The 25,474-nt window shown below is 42.4% G+C and overlaps 1 protein-coding gene across 1 annotated transcript in view; it reads right to left on the bottom strand.

Moving 5' to 3' along the window:
- MID1 (midline 1) overlaps positions 1-25,474 on the bottom strand; it is a 176,935-nt gene that overhangs the window by 27,189 nt on the left and 124,272 nt on the right. The window contains exons 5-7 of the mRNA XM_060001804.1: positions 19,477-19,625; positions 12,025-12,152; positions 4,522-4,665 (exon numbers count right to left, since the gene is read on the bottom strand). Of these exons, the coding sequence (XP_059857787.1) occupies positions 4,522-4,665; positions 12,025-12,152; positions 19,477-19,625 (421 nt within the window). The remainder of the gene's footprint in view (positions 1-4,521; positions 4,666-12,024; positions 12,153-19,476; positions 19,626-25,474) is intronic.

Below are 25,474 nucleotides of genomic sequence, written 5' to 3'. Positions count from 1 at the left end.
AAAATCAATAAGGAAACACAGGCCTTAAATGACACATGAGACCAGATGGACTTAATTGACATTTATAGAACATTCCCTCTGAAAGCAGCAGAATACACATTCTTCTCAAAGGCACATATAACATTCTCCAGGAGAGATCACAATGCTGAGTCACAAAGCGAGCCTCGGTAAGTTTAAGAAAATTGAACTCGTATCAAGCGTCTTCTCCAACTACAACGCTATGAGATTAGAAATCAACTACAAAAAAAACAACAACTGTAAAAAACACAAACACGTGGAGGTGAAACAATATGCTACTAACCAACCAACGGATCACTGAAGAAATCAAAGAAGAAATGAAAAAATACCTAGAGACAAACGAAAGCCTGATGACCCAAGACCTACGGGACACAGCAAAAGCGATTGTAAGAGGGAAGTTTATAGCAATACTATCTTACCTCAGGAAACAAGAAAAATCTCAAATAAACAACTTAACCTTATGCCTAAAGGAACTAGAGAAAGAAGAAGAGACAAAACCCAAAGTTAGTAGAAGGAAAGAAACCCTAAAGATCAGAGCAGAAAGAAATGAGATAGAGACAAAGAATACGTAAACAAAATTGATAAATCTTTAGCCAGACTCATCAAGAAAAAAAGGGAGAGGACTCAAATCCATAAAATGAGAAATGAAAAAGTTGAAGTTACAACAGGCACCACAGAAATACAAAGGATCATGAGAGACTACTACAAGCAACTCTATGCCAATAAAATGGACAATCTAGAAGAAATGGACAAATTCGTAGAAAGGTACAATCTCCCAAGACTGAACCAAGCAGAAATAGAAACTGTGAACAGACCAATCACAAGTACTGAAATTGAAAATGTGATTTAAAAACTCCCAACAAACAAAAGTCCAAGAGCAGATGGCTTCACAGGGGAATTCTACCAAGCATTTAGAGAAGAGTTAACACCTATCATTCTGAAACTATTCCAAAAAAAAATCGCAGAGGAGGGAACACCCCCAAACTCATTCTACGAGGCCACCATCACCCTGAAACCAAGACCAAACAAAGATAGCACAAAAAAAGAAAATTACAGGCCAATATCCCTGAAGAAGATAGATGCAAAATTCCTCAACATAATACTAGCAAACCGAACCCGACAATACAGTAAAAGGATCATACACCGTGATCAAGTGGGATTCATCCCAGGGATGCAAGGATTCTTCAGTATCCACAAATCAACCAATGTGCTACACCACATTAACAAATTGAAGAATAAAAACCATATGATCATCTCAATAGATGCAGAAAAAGCTTCTGACAAAATTCAGCATTCATTTATGATAAAAAAACCTCTCCAGAAAGTGGGCACAGAGCCTCAACATAATAGAGACCATATATGACAAACCCACAGTTAACATGATACTCAACAGTGAAAAGCCAAAAGCATTTCCTCTAAGATCAGGAACAAGACAAGGATGCCCACTCCCACCACTTTTCTTCAACATAGCTTTGGAAGTCCTAGCCTTGGCAATCAGAGAAGAAAAAGAAATAAAAGGAATCCCAATTGGAAAAGAAGTAAAACTGCCACTGTTTACAGAGGACACGATACTATACATAGAAAATCCTAAAGATGCTACCAGAAAACTACTTGAGCTCATCAATGAATTTGGTAAAGTTGCAGCTTATAGAATTAATACACAGAAATCTCTTGCATTTCTATATGTTAACGATGACAGGTCAGAAAGAGAAATTAAGGAAACGATCCCATTTACCATCACATCAAAAAGAATAAAATTCCTAAGAATAAACCTACCCAAGGAGCCAAAATACCTGTACTCGAAAACTATAAGATGCTGATGAAAGAAACTGAAGATGACACACACAGATGGAAAGGAATTGGAAAAATCAATATTGTTCTTGAATTGGAAGAATCAATATTGTCAAAATGAGTATACTACCTAAGGCAAGCTACAGATTCAATGCAATCCCTATTAAATTACCAATGGCATTTTTCACAGAACTAGAGCAAAAAAATTTTACATTTGTGTGGAAACACAAAAAACCCCGAATAGCCAAAGCAATCCTGAGAAAGGAAAACAGAGCTGGAGGAATCAGGCTCCTTGACTACAAAGCTACAGTCATCAAAACAGTATGGCATTGGCAGAGAAACAGAAATATAGATCAGTGGGACAGGATAGAAAGTCCAGAAATAAACCCATGCACCTATGGTCAACTAATCTATGTCAAAGGAGGCAAGGATATACAATGGAGAAGAGACAGCCTCTTCAATAAGTGTTGCAGGGAAAACTGGACAGCTACATGTTGAAGAATGAAACGAGAACATTCTCTAACACTATACACAAAAATGAACTCAAGATGGATTAAAGACCTAAATGTAAGACCAGATACTATAAAACTCTCGGAGGAAAATATAGGCAGAACAATCTTTGCATAATTTGCAACAATATCTTTTTGGATCCACCTCCTGGAGTAATGAAAATGAAAACAAAAATAAACAAATGGGACCTAATTAAACTTAAAAGCTTTTGCACAGCAAAGGAAACCATCAACAAAACAAAAGGACAACCCACAAAATGGGAGAAAATATTTGCAAACAAAGCAACTGACAAAGGATTAATCTCCACAATATACAAAAGCAGCTCATGCAGCTCAATATCAAAAAAACAACCCAGTGAACAAATGGGCAGAAGATCTAAAGAGACATTTCTCCAAAGAAGACATACAGATGGCCAAAAAGCACGTGAAAAGATGCTCAACATCACTAATTATTAGAGAAATGCAAATCAAAACGACCATGAGGTATCAGCTCACACGGCTCAGAATGGCCATCATTAAAAAATCTACAAACCATAAATGCTGGAGAGGGTGTGGAGAGAAGGGAACCCTCCTATGCTGTTGGTGGGAATGTAAATTGGTACAACCATTATGGAGAACAGTATGGAGGTTCCCGAAAAGAACTTAAAATAGAACTATACCATATGATCCAGCAATCCCACTCCTGGGCATATATCCAGAGAAAACCATAATTTGAAAAGATACATGCACCCCAGTGTTCACTGCAGCACCATTTACAATAGCCAAAGCGTGGAAGCAACCTAAATATGTCCATCGACAGAGGAGTGAATAATGAAGATTTGGTACATATACACAATGGAATAGTACTCAGACATAAAAAAGAATGAAATAATGCCACTTGCAGCAACATGGATGGACCTCGAGATGCTCATACTAAGCAAAGTAAGTCAGAAAGAGAAAAACAAATACCACGTGATATCACTTATATGTGGAATCTAAACTATGACACAAATGAACTTCTCTAAGAATCAGAAACAGACTGACACAGAGAACAGACTTGTGGTTGCCAGGTGGGGGTGGGGGCAGGGTAGGGATGGAGTGGGAGTTTGGGACTAGCAGATGCAAACTAGTACATACAGAATGGATAAACAACAAACAAGGTCCTATTGTATAGCACAGGGAACTGTATTCACTATCCTGTAATAACTAGTCATAAAAAAGAACGAAATAATGCCATTTGCAGCAACATGGATGGACCTAGAGATTATCGTCCTAAGTGACGTAAGTCAGAAAGACAAGTACCCTGTGATATCACTTCTATGTGGAATCTAAAAAAAAGATACCAATGAACTTGTGTACAGAACACAAACAGACTCACAGACTTCAAAAACAAACTTATGGTTACCAAAGGGGAGAGGTCGGGGGAGGGATAGATTAGGAGTTTGGGATTAACATCTACACACTACTATATATACAACAGATAACCAACAAGGGCCTACTGTACAGCACAGGGAACTCTAGTCACTATTCTCTAATAAACTATATGAGAAAAGAATCTATAAAGTAATGGATATACGTATCTGTATAACTGAATCACTTTGCTATACACCCGAAACTAACACAACACTGTAAGTCAACTATACTCTAATATGAAATAAAAACTAAAATAAAGTGACATAGACCCAAGGTTAATAACAACAAAAAAATTCTGAAGTAACACTCAGAAAAGAAAACTTAATGTATGATATAATGACTAAACCATATAACTCCCACCCAGAAAGCGCTGTTAACCCCATGATCTCCCCATGTTTTTCCAGTGGTGCTACTGCCCTCCCATCCAAGAGGCAACCATCATCCTGACTTTTATTTATAGTTTTTACACCTAGGTATACATCTCTAAACACAAGAGCTTTTTATCTTTAACTTATGTACAAACAGACTCCTAGTGCATTCATGCTTTTGTTCCCCGATTCCTTTAACAATATTTTTTTAAGAGCCGTCCATGTGGTTTGCTAGAGATTAAGAATTTTCAACGCCATCTGGCCTGTTATTTTTCCTAGCACAGTAGGAGTGAGTGCTACCATCTTCTTGGTTAGGAAAGACAAGCCGATAAATATTGTGTACTCTTTCCGTCCTCGTCTTCCCTTGATATTTAAATTCAGAAATGCAATCGATCTGAGAACAGTCACCAAACAGAGAAGTCAAGAGGGCGTGCGATACTCACTCACGACATTGGCTTGTCCGGTGAATATGGTGTACTGGAGCTCGTAGGAAACCACACTGAATTCGTCATCGGAGGTCCAGTGAACGGTGATGGTGTCATAGGAAGCCGTGCAGAGCTCTTCTCTAATCGTGGGAGGGTTGGGAGCTGTGGGGAGCAAGACGGTCATCAGCAGAGAAGCAGACACCTCTGGGATACATTTCAAAGGAGATGTTTGACAGTCAAAGCAGGCCTTTTAAAACATATCCATCAGAACTATCCGAGAGATGACGATGCCAATCCAAAGAACATTTGCTTGGCTGGTTATATCACTGTGATTTTTCCCAGGTAGTGTGACTTCAGCCAGCCAGTATCTTCTCTCTATTTATCATGAAGGCATGTTCAGAAGGGTAAGCAAACAAACTCTCTTATTCGTGAAAGAAAACATGTCAAACAAAAAGTAAACAAAGATGAACTCTTGTCATTTCATCCCCATTGTGGGGATGGCAAACTTTTTCGGTAAAGAGCTAGATGGTAAATATTTTAGGCTTTGTGGGTCCTCTGGTCTCTGTTGCAACTACTCAACTCTGCCTCTGTACCGTGAAAGCAGCCAGAGACAATGTGTACTCAAGCAGACCTGGCCAGGTTCCAGGAGAACTTTATTTACAAAAACAAGTGAGGACCAGATTTGGCATGTGAGCCAGTTAGCCAACCTCTGAGCTACAAGATGCCACGTATTTTTATATTCAGGCGCCCAACTGCAAAAATACTGATGTTTGTTATCCCATAACATATCAGTCAGATAAGTGTCTGAAAATTTTCTTTCATTACATGTTGTGAGGCCTTATAAAAATGTATTAGTGTGATTCAGTTTTCTTCTCATTTTTCAGTTGATAGGTGGTATGTCAAATGAAGAACATGATTGCCAATCAATCATATCTAAGAAGTACATTTTCCTTCCTCAAGAAAAACAGGATGCCTTGGCATTTGATTAACTTATCGTTGGGGAAGGCTGCTGTTTTATGTCTTGAACACATTCTGGAGTGGAGAAGTCTAAATCCTACCCAAATGATGATTTTAAGTGGACTTCTACTGGACTGATTTCAATAACTGCTTTTATGAGACGAGTCTGTGAGCAAGAAAAAGCCTAGGCAGTGAGTGCTTTGCACCGGCAATAATATTTTACAGCAGGAGCTGGCAAGCTATGGCTATGGGCCAAATCTGGCCCACGGCCTGTTTTTGTAAATAAAGTTTTATTGGAACACAGCCAGGCTCATTCACTTATGGACTGTCTCTGGCTGCCTTTGTGCAATAGCAGAATTGAGTAGTTGCAACCATATGTCCTGCAAAGACTAAAATATTTACCATCTGGCCCTTTACAGTCAGCGTTTGCCGAGCCCTGGTTTAAAGCGTCGATCCAGGCCTTTTCTTCCATTCTTCTGTACACCAGGACCTAACTTCAAAACGAGAAAATATATCTGCGTCCGACAGATGAGCAACGTTTGCTTACACTATTAGAGAACGCTTTCCTGCGTGAAACTTTGATGAGGATGGATTAGTCCTAAAGAAACCCCAAGAGGGAGGAAAGTTGATGAACATGGTAAAATTTAAAACTCGAATTGTTTCAGTACTCCGCACTTTGCCACTTGACGATACATGCGGGACACATATCGTACGAGGCAAGTCCCTTTTACATCTGTGGCATAAAGTCAGTTAGCCCAGCTCAGTCTATTGATACTGAATTCCACAGACATTTTTGCAGCAGCCACTGCGTCACGGTGTGCATTAAGGGATACTACACAGCCATAAAATGAAATAATGCCATGTGCCGTGGACTTGGAGATTATCATATTAAGTGAAGTAAGTCAGGCAGACAAAGACAAATACCATATGATACCACTTACATGTGGAATCTAAAATATGACACAGATGAACTTATCTATGAAAGAGAAACAGACACAGAGAACAGACTTGTGCTGGCCAAGGGGGAGGGGAGGTGCGGGAGGGATGGATTGGGAGTTTGGGACTAGCAGATGCAAACTATTATATATAGAATGAATAAACAGCAAGGTGCTACTGTATAGCACAGGGAACCATATTCAATATCCTGTGATAAACCATAATGGAAAAGAATATGAAAAAGAATATATTGGGTTGGCTAAAAAGTTCATTTGGGTTTTGCCGGAAGCTTGTGTATACTATATATATATATATATATGTATAACTGAATCACTCTGCTGTACACCTGAAACTAACACAACATTGTAAATCACCTGTACTTCAACAAAGTAAATTTAAAAAAAGAGATAACTTGAAAAAGAAAGTTGTGCATCAAGATAGAAGGGCTCTACAGAGCCTTAAAGCGTTCCTTCTGGAATATGACTTCATACATCTGTCTCCTGAAATATCCACATGCAAGATTTAGTGTCAACAAAAACAGAAGTATAGATCAATGGAACAGGATAGAAAGCTCAGAGAGAAACCCACGCACCTACGGTCACCTTATCTTTGATAAAGGAGGCAGGAATATACAACGGAGAAAAGACAGCCTCTTCAATAAGTGGTGCTGGGAAAACTGGACAGCTACATGGAAAAGAATGAAATTAGAACACTCCCTAACACCATACACAGAAATAAACTCAAAATGGATTAGAGACCTAAATGTAAGGCCAGGCACTATAAAACTTAGAGGAAAACATAGGCAGAACACTCTGTGACATAAATCACAGCAAGATCCTTTTTGACCCACCTCCTCGAGAAATGGAAATAAAAACAAAAATAAACAGATGGGACCTAATGAAACTTCAAAGCTTTTGCACAGCAAAGGAAACCATAAACAAGACCAAAAGACAACCCTCAGAATGGGAGAAAATATTTGCACATGAAGCCAAGAATTAATCTCCAAAATATACAAGCAGCTCATGCAGCTCAAAATCAAAAGAACCACCCAATCCAAAAATACGCAGAAGCCCTAAACGGACATTTCTCCAAAGAAGATATACAGCTTGCCAACAAACACATGAAAGGATGCTCAGCATTGCCACTCATTAGAGAAGTGCAAATCAAAACTACAATGAGGTGGGCTTCCCTGGTGGCGCAGTGGTTGAGAGTCCGCCTGCCGATGCAGGGGACGCGGGTTTGTGCCCCGGTCCGGGAAGATCCCACGTGCCACGGAGCCGCTGGGCCCGTGAGCCATGGCCGCTGAGCCTGCGCGTCTGGAGCCTGTGCTCCGCAACGGGAGAGGCCACGACAGTGAGAGGCCCGCGTACCGCCAAAAAACAAAAATAAAAACAAACAAACAAAAAACTACAATGAGGTATCACCTCACACTAGTCACACTAGTCACACTCCACACTAGAATGGCCATCATCAAAAAATCTACAAACAATAAATGCTGGAGAGGGTGTGGAGAAAAGGGAACCCTCTTGCATTGTTGGTGGGAATGTAAATTGATACAGCCACTGTGGAGAACAGTATGGAGGTTCCTTAAAGAACTAAAAAGAGAATTACCATACGACCCATTAATCCCACTACTGGGAGTATACCCTGAGAAAACCATAATTCAAAAAGAGTCATGCACCACAATGTTCACTGCAGCTCTATTTACAATAGCCCGCAGATGGAAGCAACCTAAGTGTCCATCGACAGATGAATGGATAAAGAAGATGTGGCACATATATACAATGGAATATTACTCAGCCCTAAAAAGAAACGAAATTGAAGTTATTTGTAGTGAGGTGGATGGACCTAGAGTCTGTCATAGAGTGAAGTAAGTCAGAAGGAAAAAAACAAATACCGTGTGCTAACACATATATATGGAATCTAAGGGGAAAAAAAAAGGTTCTGAAAAACCTAGGGGCAGGACAGGAATAAAGATGCAGATATAGAGAATGGGCTTGAGGACCAGGGGGTGGGGGAAGGGTAAGCTGGGACGAAGTGAGAGAGTGGCATGGACATATATACACTACCAAATGTAAAATAGGTAGCTAGTGGGAAGCAGCCGCATAGCACAGGGAGATCAGCTCGGTGCTTTGTGACCACCTAGAGGGGTGGGATAGGGAGGGTGGGAGACGCAAGAGGGAGGGGATGTGGAGACATATGTATACGTATAGCTGATTCACTTTGTTATATAGCAGAAGCTAACACAACATTGTAAAGCAATTATACTCCAATAAAGATGTTTAAAAAAAAAAAAGAACAGATAGAAAGCTTGGAAATAGACCCATGATACGTAGAACTTGACGTACAAAAAAGGCAGCACCACAAAGGTGGCAAAGCCATCTCCATGAGGAAAGAACAGATGGCTTAGAAAGTATGTTGATAAAACTGGTTCAAAATATGACGAAAAATTCAGTTAAATCCCTGCCTTACACTAAATACAAAGGTAAACTTCAGATAGCTTAAAGATATAAATGGAAAAGTAAAACAGTGAGGCTAATGGAAGAAGCAGAATATCTTTGTGACTCAGGATGGGGAAAGGTTTGTTTAACAAGATCCGAAAACACAAAACTTAAATCACTAAGATGTATACTTTAAATATCCTACAATTTTATTTGTCGATTATACCTTAATAAAGCTGAAATTTTTTTAAAAATGAAAAAAATGGTAGAATTTATTAGTGAAAAACAAAGATTTAGTGCCATGTGCTGTGACTCGGATGAATAAGTGATACCGATCGAGAGATGCCTTCCACGGAGGAGGCCCAGCTGCATCATAAACATGCTTATTACTGTCCGTGTGGTCCCTGTTAGTGTGGGATCACCCTGCATGGGTCAGTGGAGAAATATTTACTCTCCCATCATCTAAACAGTTCATTGAATTATTTCTCCATCAACCAACGTAGAAAGATTTGGTTCTCTCTGCATTGCAATACATGATTAAATAAAAAGAACACTGTGTTTGAAATAGGCAGGTAGCTGGGAGACACGTGGCAGGGGCTGTAATCACGGAGGGAATCTCACCCCTCCGGGTTATTCACTTGACATACCATTTAGAGGCGTGTTAGAGGCGAAAAAAAAGTCTTGTTTTCACAGCCAGGCAGACTAACCCTGTTTTGATTATAAAGCCAATGGGTTTGTCCTGAAAAGTCAATATCCAGCTTACAGTAAACGAGAACAGCAGCACGCTGCCAGTTTCAATATTCATGCAGTTGGTATACCAGAGCTGTTATTTTCTTGCCTCTGTCATAAACAGGACACAAGAAATGGTGGGTTAATACTCCACAAACACTCCAGTTCCTGCTTACGAACGTCTGATAAACTATTTGGACTTGGCAGTATCAGCCGAGCATTGTATGTTATGGCCAGGATCGATGTTATGTCTAGAAGTGGTCCAAATTTGTATCGGAGGGTGACAGCTAAGAAGGCGTAATAGCAGGTACCCCATATGGTCTTTAGTTTGGCATAAACAGCCATCGGGATGATATATGGCGTACACTCTACAAGTCAGTGCAAACCACTTTCACAGTTTCCCCTGCAGTCAGTACTCTGGCATTCACATAGAGATTAGGACGGGCATACGTTATTGAAATGCTCTTAAACAACTTTGGGGAAATGGGAAGGACATTCTTGACAATAAGACACTGATTCTGTGCAGAATGGCCACGTGCCCAGCCACACGTTTTGGTCTTCTCTGCCCTTGGGCGCGACCTTATGACATGGATCTAGCCCACAAGACATGAGTGGAAGTTTGCTAGATAGATCTTCAGAGCAAGCTTTTGGTTTTCCTCATAAACAGACAATGACGGTGGCAGAGCACAAAAAGAGAAAGAGCCTGGGGTCCGACGTCATCACTGAACTGCTGCCCAGCCCTGGACGGCAACAGAAGCCTCTGTTCTCCTGTTTCTGTGATAGGAACACTGTCTGATGGGTTTAGTCACTGCTAACTGGATTTTCTGTTGCTGTAACCACACTCATTCCCAAATGATATAAGAAAACAGGAGATTTTTAATAGGATGCCATCATAGAAAGCATCTCAGCCCGAGAAAGGCTCACCTGCCTGGTCCAACACAGTAGCCACGAGCTCCGTGTGGCCCCTTACATTTCACCTTAATTAAAGTGAAACAAAAGTAAAAACTCACTAACCACATTTCAGGTTTTCAACACAGCCCCACGTGGCTAGCAGGTATCCTACTGGACAGTGCAGAGTGTTTCTATCATCCTAGAAAGTTCTGTGGCATGGTGTTAGTTGAGGTAAATCTCAGAGTGAAAAGCTACGTTCATAAATAGTTGAAATCGAGTTTGGTTTCTTACTGGACGTGCTTTTTGAGTCAACTTATTTCTTCCTTCATAGGCATCGTATGGTGTGAAAGAATCACCTAAGATAAGAAGATGTTTCTGGGGTGACTCGCCTCCCTTTGCAAATGCACAAAGGCTAAAACCGGCACCCCGGGTCCAGGCAAAGAAAAACCCTGATCTGGGTACAGTGCTCCTTGAACATAGAAATCCTTTGCTTTCTAGCCACAGACTGTAAAAATAAACATCACCCAATGCTCCGTCTCTCCTGCTTCCCCTTTCCCAACTGCTCTCCCACGAACACACATACACAATGAGGGTGGAGACACTGGTGCTGCGCTAAGTTAGGGATGTGGTCTCTTGAAAGTGGCACATTCTAAATTCAGTGCACAGCTGGCTTCACTGTAGACGCGGAGCTTCACTGAATTCCCCGCGGCACCCGCGGCTCTGGATAACACAAATAAAGTCATCTAAACAGTCCACATTCTATGAGCGAATGTGGTCAGTTCTTGCCTTAGCGGTCGACGGCTAAGAAAAATTTGGAAGCATGGTTAGGAAAAGGAGTAGCCAGAGGTTTCTTTTATTATGGCTGCTTTCGTTTTTTAAGCTTGACCTCACCCCCCCACCCCCACCCCCCCAAAAAATGCCTATCAAAAAGCACAGAAGTGAAACGTGGCACCAGGAACACAAGTGTGATTTTTGGGACATCTGCCATGGTGACCTTTGCCAAGACGAAATTGAGTCTTTTACTAGAAAGTAAGGAGGTCTTTGGAGTCTGTACAGACCTGAGCTAAATCCTAATTCTGCCTCTCCCTAGCTATCTGACCTCCAGCAAGATGGATGACCTCTGTCGTTTGCAAAATGAGGATTGTAATACTTCACCTCAATTCGATGTTGGGAAGATTAAACACACGCAAAGAGCCAGGGCAGAGTAGATACCCCATTAGAGTCAGCTGCTAAGTTTTTCTCTGCCAAGGCACTGTGAGAGTCATCTGCCTTGCTGACATGAAATGGAAAACAGCCACGCTGCCCCATGTACCTCTCTGATGGCCAACAGAGGTATCACGTATGGTACCCACACGCCGAGAGTGCGGGAAATGGTGGTCAATATGCTTTCAGTGACCGAGATTCTCTTTTTGCCTCTGTCCCCAGTTTAGTCTTGGACTGTATTATTTTGCTTGGAAAACAAACAAACAAACCAAAGGAATACCAAAAATACGGGGATATTAGACTTCATTCCTAATGAAGTATCACTGAACGTACCCAGTATTAAAGAAAACACAAAAGACAATACCTGTAAGGTAATCCAGACATTCTAGCAATTTCTTCTCTCGGGAAAAATCTAAGGCAAAGGTGTCAAAGGTGTCGTTGAGGTTGATTTCAGGAATTAGCACCTGGGATGATGCCGTTGCCATGGAGACTCTGTAATTGAAACAAAACAACTTTTTAGAAATGTCAAGCTGGCTTTTACCATCACTGCATAGGAGTGAAAAAATAAAAGGAAAAGAAATATCATTAAGAAATCGTGTTTTTTTTAAATTAATTTATTTTGGGCTGTGTTGGGTCTTCACTGCTGCGCGCGGGCTTTCTCTAGCTGCGGCGAGCGGGGGCTACTCTTCGTTGCGGTGCGTGGGCTTCTCATTGCGGTGGCTTCTCTTGCTGCGGAGCACAGGCTCCGGACGCGCAGGCTCAGCGGCCATGGCTCACGGGCCCAGCCGCTCCGCGGCATGTGGGATCCTCCCGAGCCGGGGCACAAACCCGTGTCCCCTGCACCGGCAGGCGGACTCTCAACCACTGCGCCACCAGGGAAGTCCACCATTGCTGTTTTTACACGTGAGCCTCAAGAAACATCTCGGAATGGCGTAACAGGCAACACAATGCAAATGAGTATAAGCTACGAGAGGAGGCAGAGGAACTGGGAAAACAGAAGAATGGCTTCCTCCCTTCCTTTTTACTATCGGGACAAAATTCCCCATGGAGGCGAAAGAATATTCATATTTCACATTGCTATATATTTAACTCTCTGGCCCCCGCACATCTAACCCCAGCGAGAAGCACATAGCTCCAGGCATTTCTTCACACATCTGTCTGGGAAACTGTTTGTTCTTTTCAGACTCAACCCTGCTCCACTTCAAAGAAGAGTCTTCCGAATTTCAAGCTGCATAAAAGGCAAAGTGAAGATTAAAAAAGAATGTTTCCAGATATTGGATTAGTTTAATCAATGACTAGCCTCTCCCTAAAATAAACATTAAAAAAGGAGTTTTTGTCAGGCTCGTTTTCATTCTCCTTGTCTTCATGTTCTTGCACCATATTCCCAGCAGATGCCATGGAAAATATACATGAGCTTCCTAACAAATTCCCCTGATGGGTCCACCATTTCCCCTCTTCATTAAGGTTGCTAGGTAGACTTCTCGTTTGTAATCTATAAAGCAAGGTATTGGTAGGTATCGGTCTCCTGCAGTGGACTCTCACGTTGATTGGGAAAGTTATTATTAATAGCAGAACATTTTGACTAATTAACAATGCAAGTGATTCTTCTAAGAACAAGAAAATTATGGGATGATGTAAACCACTTCTGAGCACATCAAACTATGCTAGACTCATAATCTTGATTTTGGTATTTCAGGAAGTTCAGTAAACACCACCGAGGACCTACTATGTGCAGGATACTGTGTAGAGTACTGGGAATTTTTGAGCAAAGAAACAACCTTTAAATGATTTAGCCATAAGCTAGTTACTTATTTTCTAATGAAGGGCATTGATGCTCATTTATACAAGACCACAGAGCTAGCTGGCAGCAGCCAGGAAGAGAATTCTAGGTCTGTACTCTTCCATTTAATTTAGAAAAACTTCAACCTGGTTACACTAAAAGACAGATCTCCTCTTGCATCTCCTAATGGCTCTTAAAGTTTTGGATTTTATAAAGAAATATATCTTGGCTATAAAAATGACATCTGTGGGCACATCTATACAATGGAGTATTTTTCAGCCGTAAAAAGGAATGAAAGACTGATATATGCTATGACATGGGTGAACCCTGAAAGTATTATGATAAGTGAAAGAAGCCAGACACAAAAGGCCACATATTGTATGACGCACTTGGATGAAATGTCCGGAACAGGCAAAAACCCATAGCGACAGAAGGTAGATCGGTGGTTGCCAGGGGCTGGGGGCAGGGGACAATGGGGAGTGATTACGTAATGGGTGTGGGGTTTTCTTTTGGGGTGATGAAAATAATTCGGAACTCGATAGAGGCAGGAATTGTACAACACTGTGACTGTACTAAATGCCAATGAATTGGTCACTTTAAAATGGTTAATTTTATGTGATGCAAATTTCACTTCAATAAAAACGTTACACCTGTGCCTGACATCTTGCTGGTGGGAACTTTGTAGAGTGGGAACAGAGAGGCTGAAATTTCCTAAGCCTGGGAGGCAAAGACTGACAGCGAGACTGGAGCTTTTAACACCTACACATGTTTTCTGATAGAAGGAAAGATATTTATCTTCGGCTACAATTTCAAATTCTTAATTGGACTGACAGGCGAGCGGAGATCTGCCAAATTCAACATTTTAGGCTATGTTTTTCTTCCCCAAATCCTTGTTGCCCATCTCTTGGCCTTTCGGATAAATTGCCAAAATCCACCAGGGCCATCAGCACATGCCACTTTCTCAATTCTGTGCTTTTAGAGTCGTGTGTGTGTGTGTGTGTGTGTGTGTGTACGGGAATATGTGTACACATGCTTGTGGCTGTGTGTCAAGCTCTTAACATACTGGAGCAAATAACGGCATCGTGTCCTACCCTGACACTTAATAGCGTGGGCTGCACGCTACTTCCCCTTTCTATTTTGACTTCGATGCCCCTAATCTTCTTGACACTCAGTTGCTACCAGCCACGTGGGGCCGGTTTTCTGGAAGGAGGACATGTCTAGAGCTAGAGTGCTTCCAAGATTTCTGCCGAACAGTCAACACCAGGGGAAGACGCTCTACCCTTCCCACTTAATATTCCCCCACGCCCGACCGCCCGACAATGGCGCCTCAATGGGTCTGTCTCGGGCAGGTGGGCTACGACGCACATCACCATGGTAAAACCCGGTGAGTTCCCACAGTAACAAAGCGTGGTTTACTTTAGTCAGCTCAGGAATTCCCAAACGCGTCTGACCCTGGAACCTTGTTGTTTTAACACCAATTAACACCCTGTAGAACACATTTCAAAAATCACTCATCACATGCACTCTAATTCTTATAAGTGACATCTTTCCGGCTGATAACTGGAGTTCTCGGCTTTGTATTCTGGGGAACTCTGCGGGATCCTTGAATTGCCTATGGCAGTGAGGGACAGAGGAGTCATCCCGTGGAGTCTGAGTCCCTCCTAGGAACTCTGAAGAACGGGTACTGTTCAGAGGGAGTTTTCTTCTTATCATCCTCTTGATACAGATAATTTGCTGCTAAAAATGATTTTAATTTTAGATGTCTCCTAAGGAGTAGACCAACTTTCTTATACTTGGATTGAGTGAAGAGTTTTGCTTATTTAACATCATTTTAGAAAAGTGCACATAGAATCACACTAAGAAGTATATATTAGGTAGGCTTGAGAATATAGTATGTTATACAATGCATTTGCATCCATTTAGTGAGCGGGAAGGAAGGAAATTAGCATTTATTGTAAGTTCACCTTGAGACAGGAACTCAGCTAATATCTTTACTCCATTATTTCATTTTATCCCTACAGCGACCATAGTAGGTAGGAATAATCGGCCCTGTTTTATAGATTTGTTCACACATTCATTCAGATAAGGCAGTTTGCTACGTGCTGGGGCCATAATGGTGGAAACAAGATGGCTAGGGGTCCTGCCCGCTGGGAGCACATGAGCAAAAGGAGAGTCACAAGGATTACGGAGCAGCCCCAGTGCTACCCGTAATTACTCCTGAGCAAATTAGCACAGAGCCAAGCGCTCGATTCCAAAGCATATGCGTCTCCTACAATGTAAAACTTGAGGCTCTCGCTCCGCTAGGGGTTTTCTGATGTTTCTGAATTGAAAAACTTGTTGTGGTCTGACTCAGCTTGCAGGCGAACATATCCACTGTAAGTGGTTTAACGATGCAGAAAAATCACATCCAACTCTCACTTTAGGAAGGCCTGCAGGATTAAAAGTTTGTTCTGGGCATTCCACCCTCGAATAGAAGAATAAAGATGGTTTAGAAATACACAGCCACCAAAGCCCAAGGCAGACACAGTAGTAAACACGACTGTGAAGTCACGTTCTAGAGAAGAATGTTAAGTAATATGAAAACATAAATCCAACAAACATTATGGACTATCTACAACACTTAAGGCCTGTTTATAGGAGTCGCCAGCAAAGTTATCGCAACTACTGACAGAGGTAGCTAGTATGAGTCCAGTTTTCTAAGTCAAAAATAGCTCTTGGGGACTTCCCTGCTGGTCCAGTGGTTAAGAATCCGTCTTGCAATGCAGGGGACGCCGGTTCAATCCCTGGTAGGGGAACTAAGATCCCACATGCCGCGGGGCAACTAAGCCTGCACGCCACAACTACAGAGCCCGCACTCTGGAGCCCATGAGCCACAACTAGAGAGAAGCCTAGGCGCTGCAATGAAGAGCCCACGCATCACAACGAAAGATCCCGCGTGGGACTTCCCTGGTGGTGTGGTGGTTAAGAATCCGCCTCCAATGCAGGGGACACGGGTTCAAGCCCTGGTCAGGGGAGATCGCACATGCCGCAGAGCAACTAAGCCCGTGCACCACAACTACTGAGCCTGCTTGCCACAACTACTGAAGCCCACGTGCCTAGAGCCCATACTCCACAACAAGAGAAGCTACCGCAATGAGAAGCCTGCGCACCGCAACGAAGAGTAGCCCCCGCTCGCAGCAACAAAAGACCCAATGCAGCCAAAGATAAATAATATATAAATATATTAAAAAAAAAAAAAGGGCTTCCCTGGTGGCGCAGTGGTTGAGAGTCTGCCTGCCGATGCAGGGGACACGGGTTTGTGCCCCGGTCCGGGAGGATCCCACATGCCGTGGAGCGGCTGGGCCCGTGAGCCATGGCCGCTGGGCCTGCGTGTCTGGAGCCTGTGCTCCGCAACGGGAGAGGCCACAACGGTGAGAGGCCCACGTACCGCAAAAAAAAAAAAAAAAAAAAAGATCCCGCGTGCTGCAACTAAGACCCCGACGCAGCCAAAAAAAAATTTTAAAAGAAATGTTTTGTTTTGTTTTTTTTAAATAGCTCTTGAAGAAACCCAAAGAACAACAGTCAAAAAGTGACAGTTCTAGGATCTGAACCCAGGATTCCAAATCCCAAGTCCAAGCCCAGTGCCTTTTTACTATATTCTAATTGCTGGAAAGGGAAAAGGGCTCAGGAATTGACCAAGACGATTGACAAACAGAGACAGAAAGAGAGAGGGTGCAGAAACAGAGGGACAAGGGCTCCTAGCAAAATTTTACAGGCACTACGTATTCACATCTGATGGAAGTGTAGACTTCTCATAAGCAGTGGGCCAACTTTCTTATGCCTGGATTTAGTGAAGAGTGTTGCTAATTTAACATCATTTTAGAAAAGTGTACATACAATCACACGAAGAACTATATGTTAGGCTTGAGAATACAGTATACGATACAACTCATTTGTAGAAAGAGCAATCGGTCACGTTTCTGTTCTTGATGAGATGGGCTTGTGAGAGGTGGCGCTGAATGGATCCAGGTATGACCTGCTGGGTCTGAGCAAGATCACATGTGGGCATCCATGCGCTTGTGTTAGACTTCAAATGCAGGTCTTAACTTCCAGTTAAGTTCTCTCTTAACTGTTACGGGGCCACATTCTCCCCCCCGCTAGGTGAGAATTTATTCGTGTTAGACTGGATCGGATTTTTAGGGGTTGCTGAGACGTGCAGCCCACACTAGCCATTTCATCTGGACATCTCACAATTTACAGCTGGAGAAAAGTACTATTGGATCCCAGTTGGAAACCATGACATAAGTGTAAACGCTGTCTGCTAGAGTGTCCTGGGTACACTGGAGTATTAGTGCCGTGTGCAGTTTTTAACTTTAGCATGAATATTTCAGGCAACTGGAGGCAGTTGAGAGCAGCGAAGACAATTAAGTACTTGCTAGGAGTCATGAGGAAAGAAGCTGGCCGCTCTTGGAGAAGGGAGGAGACCATTTTAAGGATATAAGAGGGATGGTAACCAGCTGTTATCCACGTGCTTTGGAAGAGATAAGCATCTAACCAGTCTCAGAGGAAATATTCTCAAATAGAAAACGTAACACAAAGAAGCCGGTTGGATTCTCGACCAGAGTTGTAAAGATACTCTACCCTCCTCCCATTGAAGGAACAGTGAAAACGGAAAAACCACCACGTGCCTCTATGTGGTATTTTGAGAATTAGCACAGTGGGCAACACAAGCAAGCCCTGCATAATCATTAGTTTTCTTTCGCCTGCCTCGAAGAAATTCAAGGCAGAAGATGGTATTTTTTGCCCTAGGCCAAAGGTTGGCAAAGTACCGCCTGAGGGCCAAATCTGGCCTGCCGCCTGCTTTTGTCAATGGTCTTATTGGAACACACCCTCGCCTGCCCATTCATTTCCATCTACGCTAGGCTGTTGGAGACCTACCCAGAGTTGAGTAGCTGTGATGGGGACCTGATAACCTGCAAAGCTGAAAATATTTACTCTCTGGTCCTTTACAGGCAAAGTTTGCAGACTCCTGGGCTTCCCTGGTGGCGCAGTGGTTGAGAGTCCGCCTGCCGATGCAGGGGACGCGGGTTCGTGCCCCGGTCCGGGAGGATTCCACATGCCATGGAGCGGCTGGGCCCGTGAGCCATGGCCGCTGAGCCTGTGCTCCGCAACGGGAGAGGCCACAGCAGTGAGAGGCCCACGAAGCTTGCAGACTCCTGCTCTAGGATAACAGACCAGCATGAAGGAGCTGTCTGGGGGTCTTCTAGGGATAGTCTTCTATTACGGCTTTGGAAGAGGATCAGTTGACTCTGAAACTTTGAACGAATGAAGAGTCAAGGCCACTGGCATTGGTTGGAGGTGTCATTTAGGTGGCATTAGGTGCTTTTCCTGGGCTCCACAAGAATTGCTATAGGTGTTTGCATCAGCGAAGGTGAATAATTTTATGCCCGTCAAGTACGAGCACTGAAGGCACAGTGACCCCTGTCAGTTTCACCGCTGACCTGCCCATTCACATCATGTCATTTTTTTGTCCCCCTACCACAGAATAAATATTTTAAAAGAAGGAGGTATGAAGTTGACAGTTTTGTCCTTTCTTTGTCTCCCACATGAGTCGGCCTTGACCTTTCAGGAGAGGCAAAGCTTCTCAACCAAATAAAAACAGGCCTAACAGAGAATAACACCTGGGCAATTTTGAAAAACCAGATAAGCCCTGAAATGGAAGAAAAGATTCCCTTTTATGTTCTGGTCTTCATTTTGATGCTTTGTTATCAAGTACACGATAAGATCAGGTCTGAGAGTCACAGTAAATGCCGTTTCATTCTTTCTAACTGGCGGACTCTTGTTTCAAAGGCCTTGAACTCTAGGCTGATACTGAAAAGGCTTTGACATGTCAAAGGGAAGCATCTTTAGCTGGAACAAAGCACCTCAAAGCCTCTATTCTCTGTGGTACTCGGCCTTGAAAATGCAAACAAAGGCAAGGCAGGGCAAGGCCAACCAATCACACCCCAGACACAGGAGCCCAGGCGCCGAGAATTTCCCAGCAGCCCCCGCACTCACCTCTCAGTGATATTCTTCGCGGTCTGTAGGAAACGCGCGTGATCATTCTCCTTCAGAGAGTGTTCTGCTTGGGAGATGAGTGATGCCGACCGCTCGATGCACTGCTTGCAGTTTGCAATCTGCTGAGCCAGTTTGCGAAGCCTCATCACCTTGAACAAAAGAGGCACGAAGACGGTTACACGGGTGGGCTCGCTTAGTGAAAACGTGTCGGGCTGGACCCTCCCGGTGTGTGCGTTTTATTGTATGCGAGTCATCCTTCAGTAAATGTTCAAAAAGGAGGCAGAGAAAGACGGAAACCCCAGCTATGGCACTCTTGTCTTAGCTATTCTTTATCTCCTTGGAGAAGTGTTGCTAATTTGTTTTAAGAGGAAACCCTGAATTGCGAATTGCTTCCCTGTTGATGGGGGAAAAAGGTGTCGCCCAGTGTGAGTTACAGAGGGTCACCGGACCCCCTTCCCTCACACAATTACCGTAAGATCGTAGGGAACCCTGAAACTTTCTCTAGTTCAATTTTTCAGCTGGGCCATTGAGAAAATAAAACACCTCTGTAGGTGCAAATGTGTGCCTTCAGTCAAAACCATTTTCTAAAAAGTTCTTTGCTATCCATGTAATAAAATCGCGATGTAAAAACATTAGGTATCACTATTTCCCACACTATCTCAAACTCATGTGTTAAATTAACAGAAAGGGAGCATTTTTTTCCATTGATTAATATTTTTCCTGTTGAACAGATGAGAGAAAGCCAAAAAAAGCACAGCTGGGCCATTTCCCCTCACCGGGAACGTCATTTCCAGGCACTCTGTGCTTACTTGATAACTAAAACTATTTTGATAAGCATTTCCCAGTCGGGATAAAAACGCATGTTTGGTTCCAACCTCCATTCCAACTCCTGATTCCGTCTTGCTTGCAAACGACCCTCAAACGTAATTGACCATAACCTCTGGGGCAGGCCAAGATAAGTCCACGGTAACCCACTTGACCATTTGCTCTGGTGTTTGAAATGTGCTCAGAGATGAAGCCCTCTGGCCAGAAGCCAAGTTCAAATGAGACGGCTAATTGGAATTGCCGTGCGCCTGGTGCCCTGGTGCACACAGCCTGGGACAGGTCTTGGCCGGCTTTATGATCATTCCGGAACGGAAAACAGCCCTGGGTGAAAGGCTAGGGAGGCTCAGGCTCCCTCCAGAATTCCTGCTAACTCCAAGAAATTCCTCCTTTCTCCAAGTCATCATTATCGTCCCCGCGCAAGTCTAACAGAAGAAAAGGAAGGAAGGAGGTGTCAGGACTTGAGGCCTCTGAGGACTGTCCAATTTCAGCTCTGTCCTCCTACAGCAAACAAAGGAAATGAATGCTGAATCGTGAGGCATCGGCCACAAGACTGCAGGCAAGAGTGAGAGAGATTCTTGAAAGTAAAGGCTTTAGAGAAATGAACTGTCAAAACTCTGGGGCAAAGAGTATGTTATCTTAAGCCCGGTAAGAGATTTACCTCATTGTATATAATTATAGTGACCATCACCGCAGATTAACTGTGTTCATTAGTTGAATAAAATAACACTTATTTTATACCAAATAGAATTCAGCTGCTAACATCATTATACCCAGAGGTAAAGCTAAGAAAGGCACAGAGTCCAACTCAAGATATTAGAACGTATCCTTAAGAAACTGTCAGAGAAAGAAATATTTAATCACGTAACATAAAGAATGCTTTCAATTACACGGCAGAATTGAAGATATTTAATACAATTCTAACAACAACAACAAAATAAGGGCCAAATATTCCTTCTGAATAACTTCATGTCCTTTCGGTATACCTAATAATAGTGACCCCACAGATGACACAATGGAAAAATGCTTGAACTCCATTTTCTTCTTTTTTAAAAAATTTCTATCATGATACTGGAAATTAAAAGCGACATAAGAGGAAAAGGAAGAAGAAGAAGAAAAAAGAGCCCTAAATCATGCATAAGTTGAAGCAAGCCCAAATGAGAGCCTCCTTTGAAAATACAGGAATTTTTTACAGAAAACTGTTGGCGTAATTATAATTTTAGTTCAGTGTACAAATTCCATCTGATATACCAGATTGGAGCTTTTCAAACCTGGTGTGCGCAAGAATCAGCTGGGGACCTTTGTTAAAGAAAAACCGTAGATGTTTGGGCCGGCACTCGCATATCCTAGGTGAGGAGTTGTAATTGGCAGGGTGGCAGGAATCTGCATTTTAACAAGCAATGAACGTTTTTTGATCTGCAGGTGATGAATCGTCAGTATGGAAAGGATTAGCATTTAAAAGACTAAATGAAAGAGGAGAGGACAAAAGAAGGTAGCAGAAAGCATTCCTGGTAGAAAGGGCAAGATAAGTTTTGTAAAACTTATTTCTCTGTGTGTGTGTGTTGTTTATGTGTGTGTGTGTCAGTGCTGGGTTTGATGTTATATGTATTTTTTTTTACCGTGGGTTTCAGTAAAAAGAAAAAGGAAAAGAAAAACTTTTCTAAGTTAGTTCACAAACTATGGTCTGTGGACCACATCCAGCACACAGCCCGTTTGTGCAAATAGTTTTAAGGACACACTGCCACGTGCATCTGTTTATGAACCACGTGTGGCTGCCTTCACACTACACCATTGGGCAGCGGTGAGCGGTTCCGACAGAGACCGAAGGCAAAACCGACGATATTCATTATCTGGCCCTTTACAGAAAAAAGTTTGCTGACTTAAATGATTCTGATCAGACGGCCCTGGATTTGAACACACTCTGTGAAACACTGTCCTATGTGGTACCACACTTCAGAATCAGACACTGAGTATTTAGCAATATACGAATTTCTTCATTAGAAAACACTTCTTTAATATATTACTTAAAACTTTTTCCACGTTGGCACTCTTCTCTTTTTCCTTTGGGAAGTGCGACTGCACGTTGTAACTTGTGGAATTCACTCCACACTCATCATGGAAGTACTCTGCCTCCTTTTGGGGACGTAGGCCTATTTAAATCAATTTATTTGCTGTTTATTTTACCTTACAAATGCTTTTTTAAAGTGGCCCTTTATTTTTCTTTAAATGTATTTGCAATGCTTTTATATATACGTAGGGTTCCCATCCCAAAATTGTTAGGTCCAAACCATTGATCCTCAGTTAAAACAAGTATCTCAATCAACAAGGACTGTCTTCAGTGCTTCTATCAGGCTATACAAAAGCCCTGACACGTAGTCCAGGGGAATTAGCTTACATTTTGGAGATTCAGAGTACATAAAAGCAGTGACGAGAAGGGACCCTTTTTCTCTTCAGCTGCAGCCTTCTACCATAGGTATGTGTCTGAACATAAACACATCATTGGCTTAATCTGGAGTTTGCTGTCAGCTTTTCCTGTGTTGGCGCGAAATTTATCCCCAACTACTGAAGAAATAAGCCAGTTCTTTCCCGGGGAGTCTCAGCATAAAGGCTGCTGAGCTATTTATTTTAAAGAAGGTGCAATGGTCTGAGAGCAGGAGTTACCAGCATGTGCTAATGTGTAACATCGCCTGATTGGCAATCGCCCCAGTTGGAGGATTTGCGGTGCGTTTGTTTCCTCCAGATCGAATGGCATTGTGACCGGCGCCAGAGACAGATGAGGGCAAAGTCGCTAGCCCTTCTCTGGATTGAGTGTCTTCAGACTTCCCAACCACCAGCCTGGGCACCCTCACTGGGCACTAAGTCCATACTTGCCCTCCCTGCCCAGCCTCTCTGATTTCCAGGGCGTTGGCACCCATGCTCTTCTTTTCTTTAAAACGTATCTCTGACACCCAATGCCCTGGCCAGGGACTCACTCACTGTGAATTCCCGGGTCTGGGATGAACCAGTCCTCGGTCGTGTACCAAAGTAGTAACTCAATGGAAAGCTGAACGGGGCCTTCCTCTCTCCATCTTTCCCAAGTAACACTGCCTTCTGAGATTATATCCCTGAGCAGACGTGCACTTTCAAAAAGTGACACATCTCAAACATACGGACCGTTTTTAAAGTCATATGATCAACTTTCCCATACGCAGTGCCGGCTTTAGCAAATCTCAGTGTTTTCATCATATTAGCGTCTGATTTTTCGAAAGGAAGTAAACTATTATCGATGGCATTGAAGCCTTTGTGTGTCCCTCCCTAATTTCATTCATGTCCCTCTCCAGAGGAGAGCACCCTCTTGATGACTCCCAAGCATGTTGATGTAGTTTATCAAATTTTATATAATATTCCTCATTCCCTAAGAATCATCATAAAACTTGCTCCCATTTTTGTGATCTGTCCATATGAATACGTATCACCCTAGTTCGTTACTTTTAATTTCTGAAGACTGTTCCATTGTACAAATGTACAATTTACTTGTCTTATAAACAGCTTTACTGAGATATAATTAATATATAAGAAACTGCACATATTTCAAGTACAAATCTGATTCGTTTTCAAATACGTGTAAACCCATGAAACAGTCCTCACGTTCAAGATAATGAACATATATATCACCCCCCCATTCTCCTCCCGTCCCTTTGGAATTCATCCCGCCCACCCCTCTGTCACTCATCGCTAAGCGTTCACTGATTTGTTTTGTCACTGTAGATTATTAGAAAGTGTTATTTCTAGAATTTTGTATGAATATACTCATGCAGTATACACTATCTTCTGTCTGGCTTCTCTCACTCACCATAATTCTATTGAGATTCATGTTGTCGCGTGTGTCAAGAGTTCACTCCTTGCTGGATAGCACAAACCGTTCATCTATTCATCTGTTGATAGGCTTCGGGTCATTTCCAGTCAGGAAATTACCCTTAACATTACCCTTCACATTAACGTGAAAATTCACATACAAGTTTTATATAGACATCCGCTTTCATTTTTCTTGGTAAACACCTAGAATGGCTGGATCGAATGGTAAGTGTATGTTTAACTACTTAAGAACGGGCCAAACAGTTTTCTAAAATATACCGTCTCCATTCTTAGAAACGGTGTGTGAGCTATAGTTCCTTCACATGCCCACCAACACTTGGCATGGTCCATCTTTTTAAGTTAACTATCCTAGTAGATAAGTAGTGGTATCTCATTGAGGTTTTAATTTGCATTTCCTTAATTATTAAATGACTTTGACCATCTTTTCATGTGCTTACTTGCCATCCTTATACCTTCTTTGGTAAAGTATCTATATTCAAATCTTTTATCCATTTTGGTGAAGGGGTCATCTATTTCATTATTAATGAGTTTTGAGAATTTGTAATATATTCTGGATACAAATACTTTATTAAATAAATAATTTATAAGTATTTTCTCCTAGTATGTGGCTTGTCTTTACGTTCTCTTAAGAGTGCCTTTTGGGGCTTCCCTGGTGGCGCAGTGGCTGAGAGTCCGCCTGCCGATGCAGGGGACCTGGGTTCGTGCCCCGGTCTGGGAGGATCCCACATGCCGCGGAGCGGCTGGGCCCGTGAGCCATGGCCGCTGAGCCTGCGCGTCCGGAGCCTGTGCTCCGCAACGGGAGAGGCCACGACAGTGAGAGGCCCGCGTACCGCAAAAAAAAAAAAAACCACAAAAACGAGTGCCTTTTGAGGAGAAGTTTTTACTTTTGGTGAAATACAGTATATAATTATCTCTATAGTTTGTAAGTATTTCTTTTATGTTTCTGCCAGTGTATATAATCTTTGGTCAACCAAAGTTCACCAAGATTTCCTCCCATGTTTTCTTTCTTCTAGAATTTTCAGAGTTTTTACCTTTTACATTTAGGTATATGAGCCATTGACATCTAATTTTTGTATGTGGTGTGAAGTATGGATCAAGTTTCCTATTCTTATGTGTAGACAGCCTCCCCTATGTGGAGGCTAAAACTCAGCTTCCAAAATTCCCTTCCCGCTCAGTTTTCTTTGCCATTTCAGTGCACACGTTTTTCCCTCCGAAACTTCTAATTTGTTATTTCTATATCGTTTTTTTTCTTATTTCACATCCTTCTTTTGTGGTTTCACAATTTTTTGCTCTTTTAAGATAGAAGTTATTCCTTCCTGTA

This window comes from Delphinus delphis, chromosome X, assembly GCF_949987515.2.
Source record: "Delphinus delphis chromosome X, mDelDel1.2, whole genome shotgun sequence".
Lineage (NCBI taxonomy): Eukaryota > Metazoa > Chordata > Mammalia > Artiodactyla > Delphinidae > Delphinus > Delphinus delphis.
This window is presented reverse-complemented; position numbering and strand designations above follow the sequence as displayed.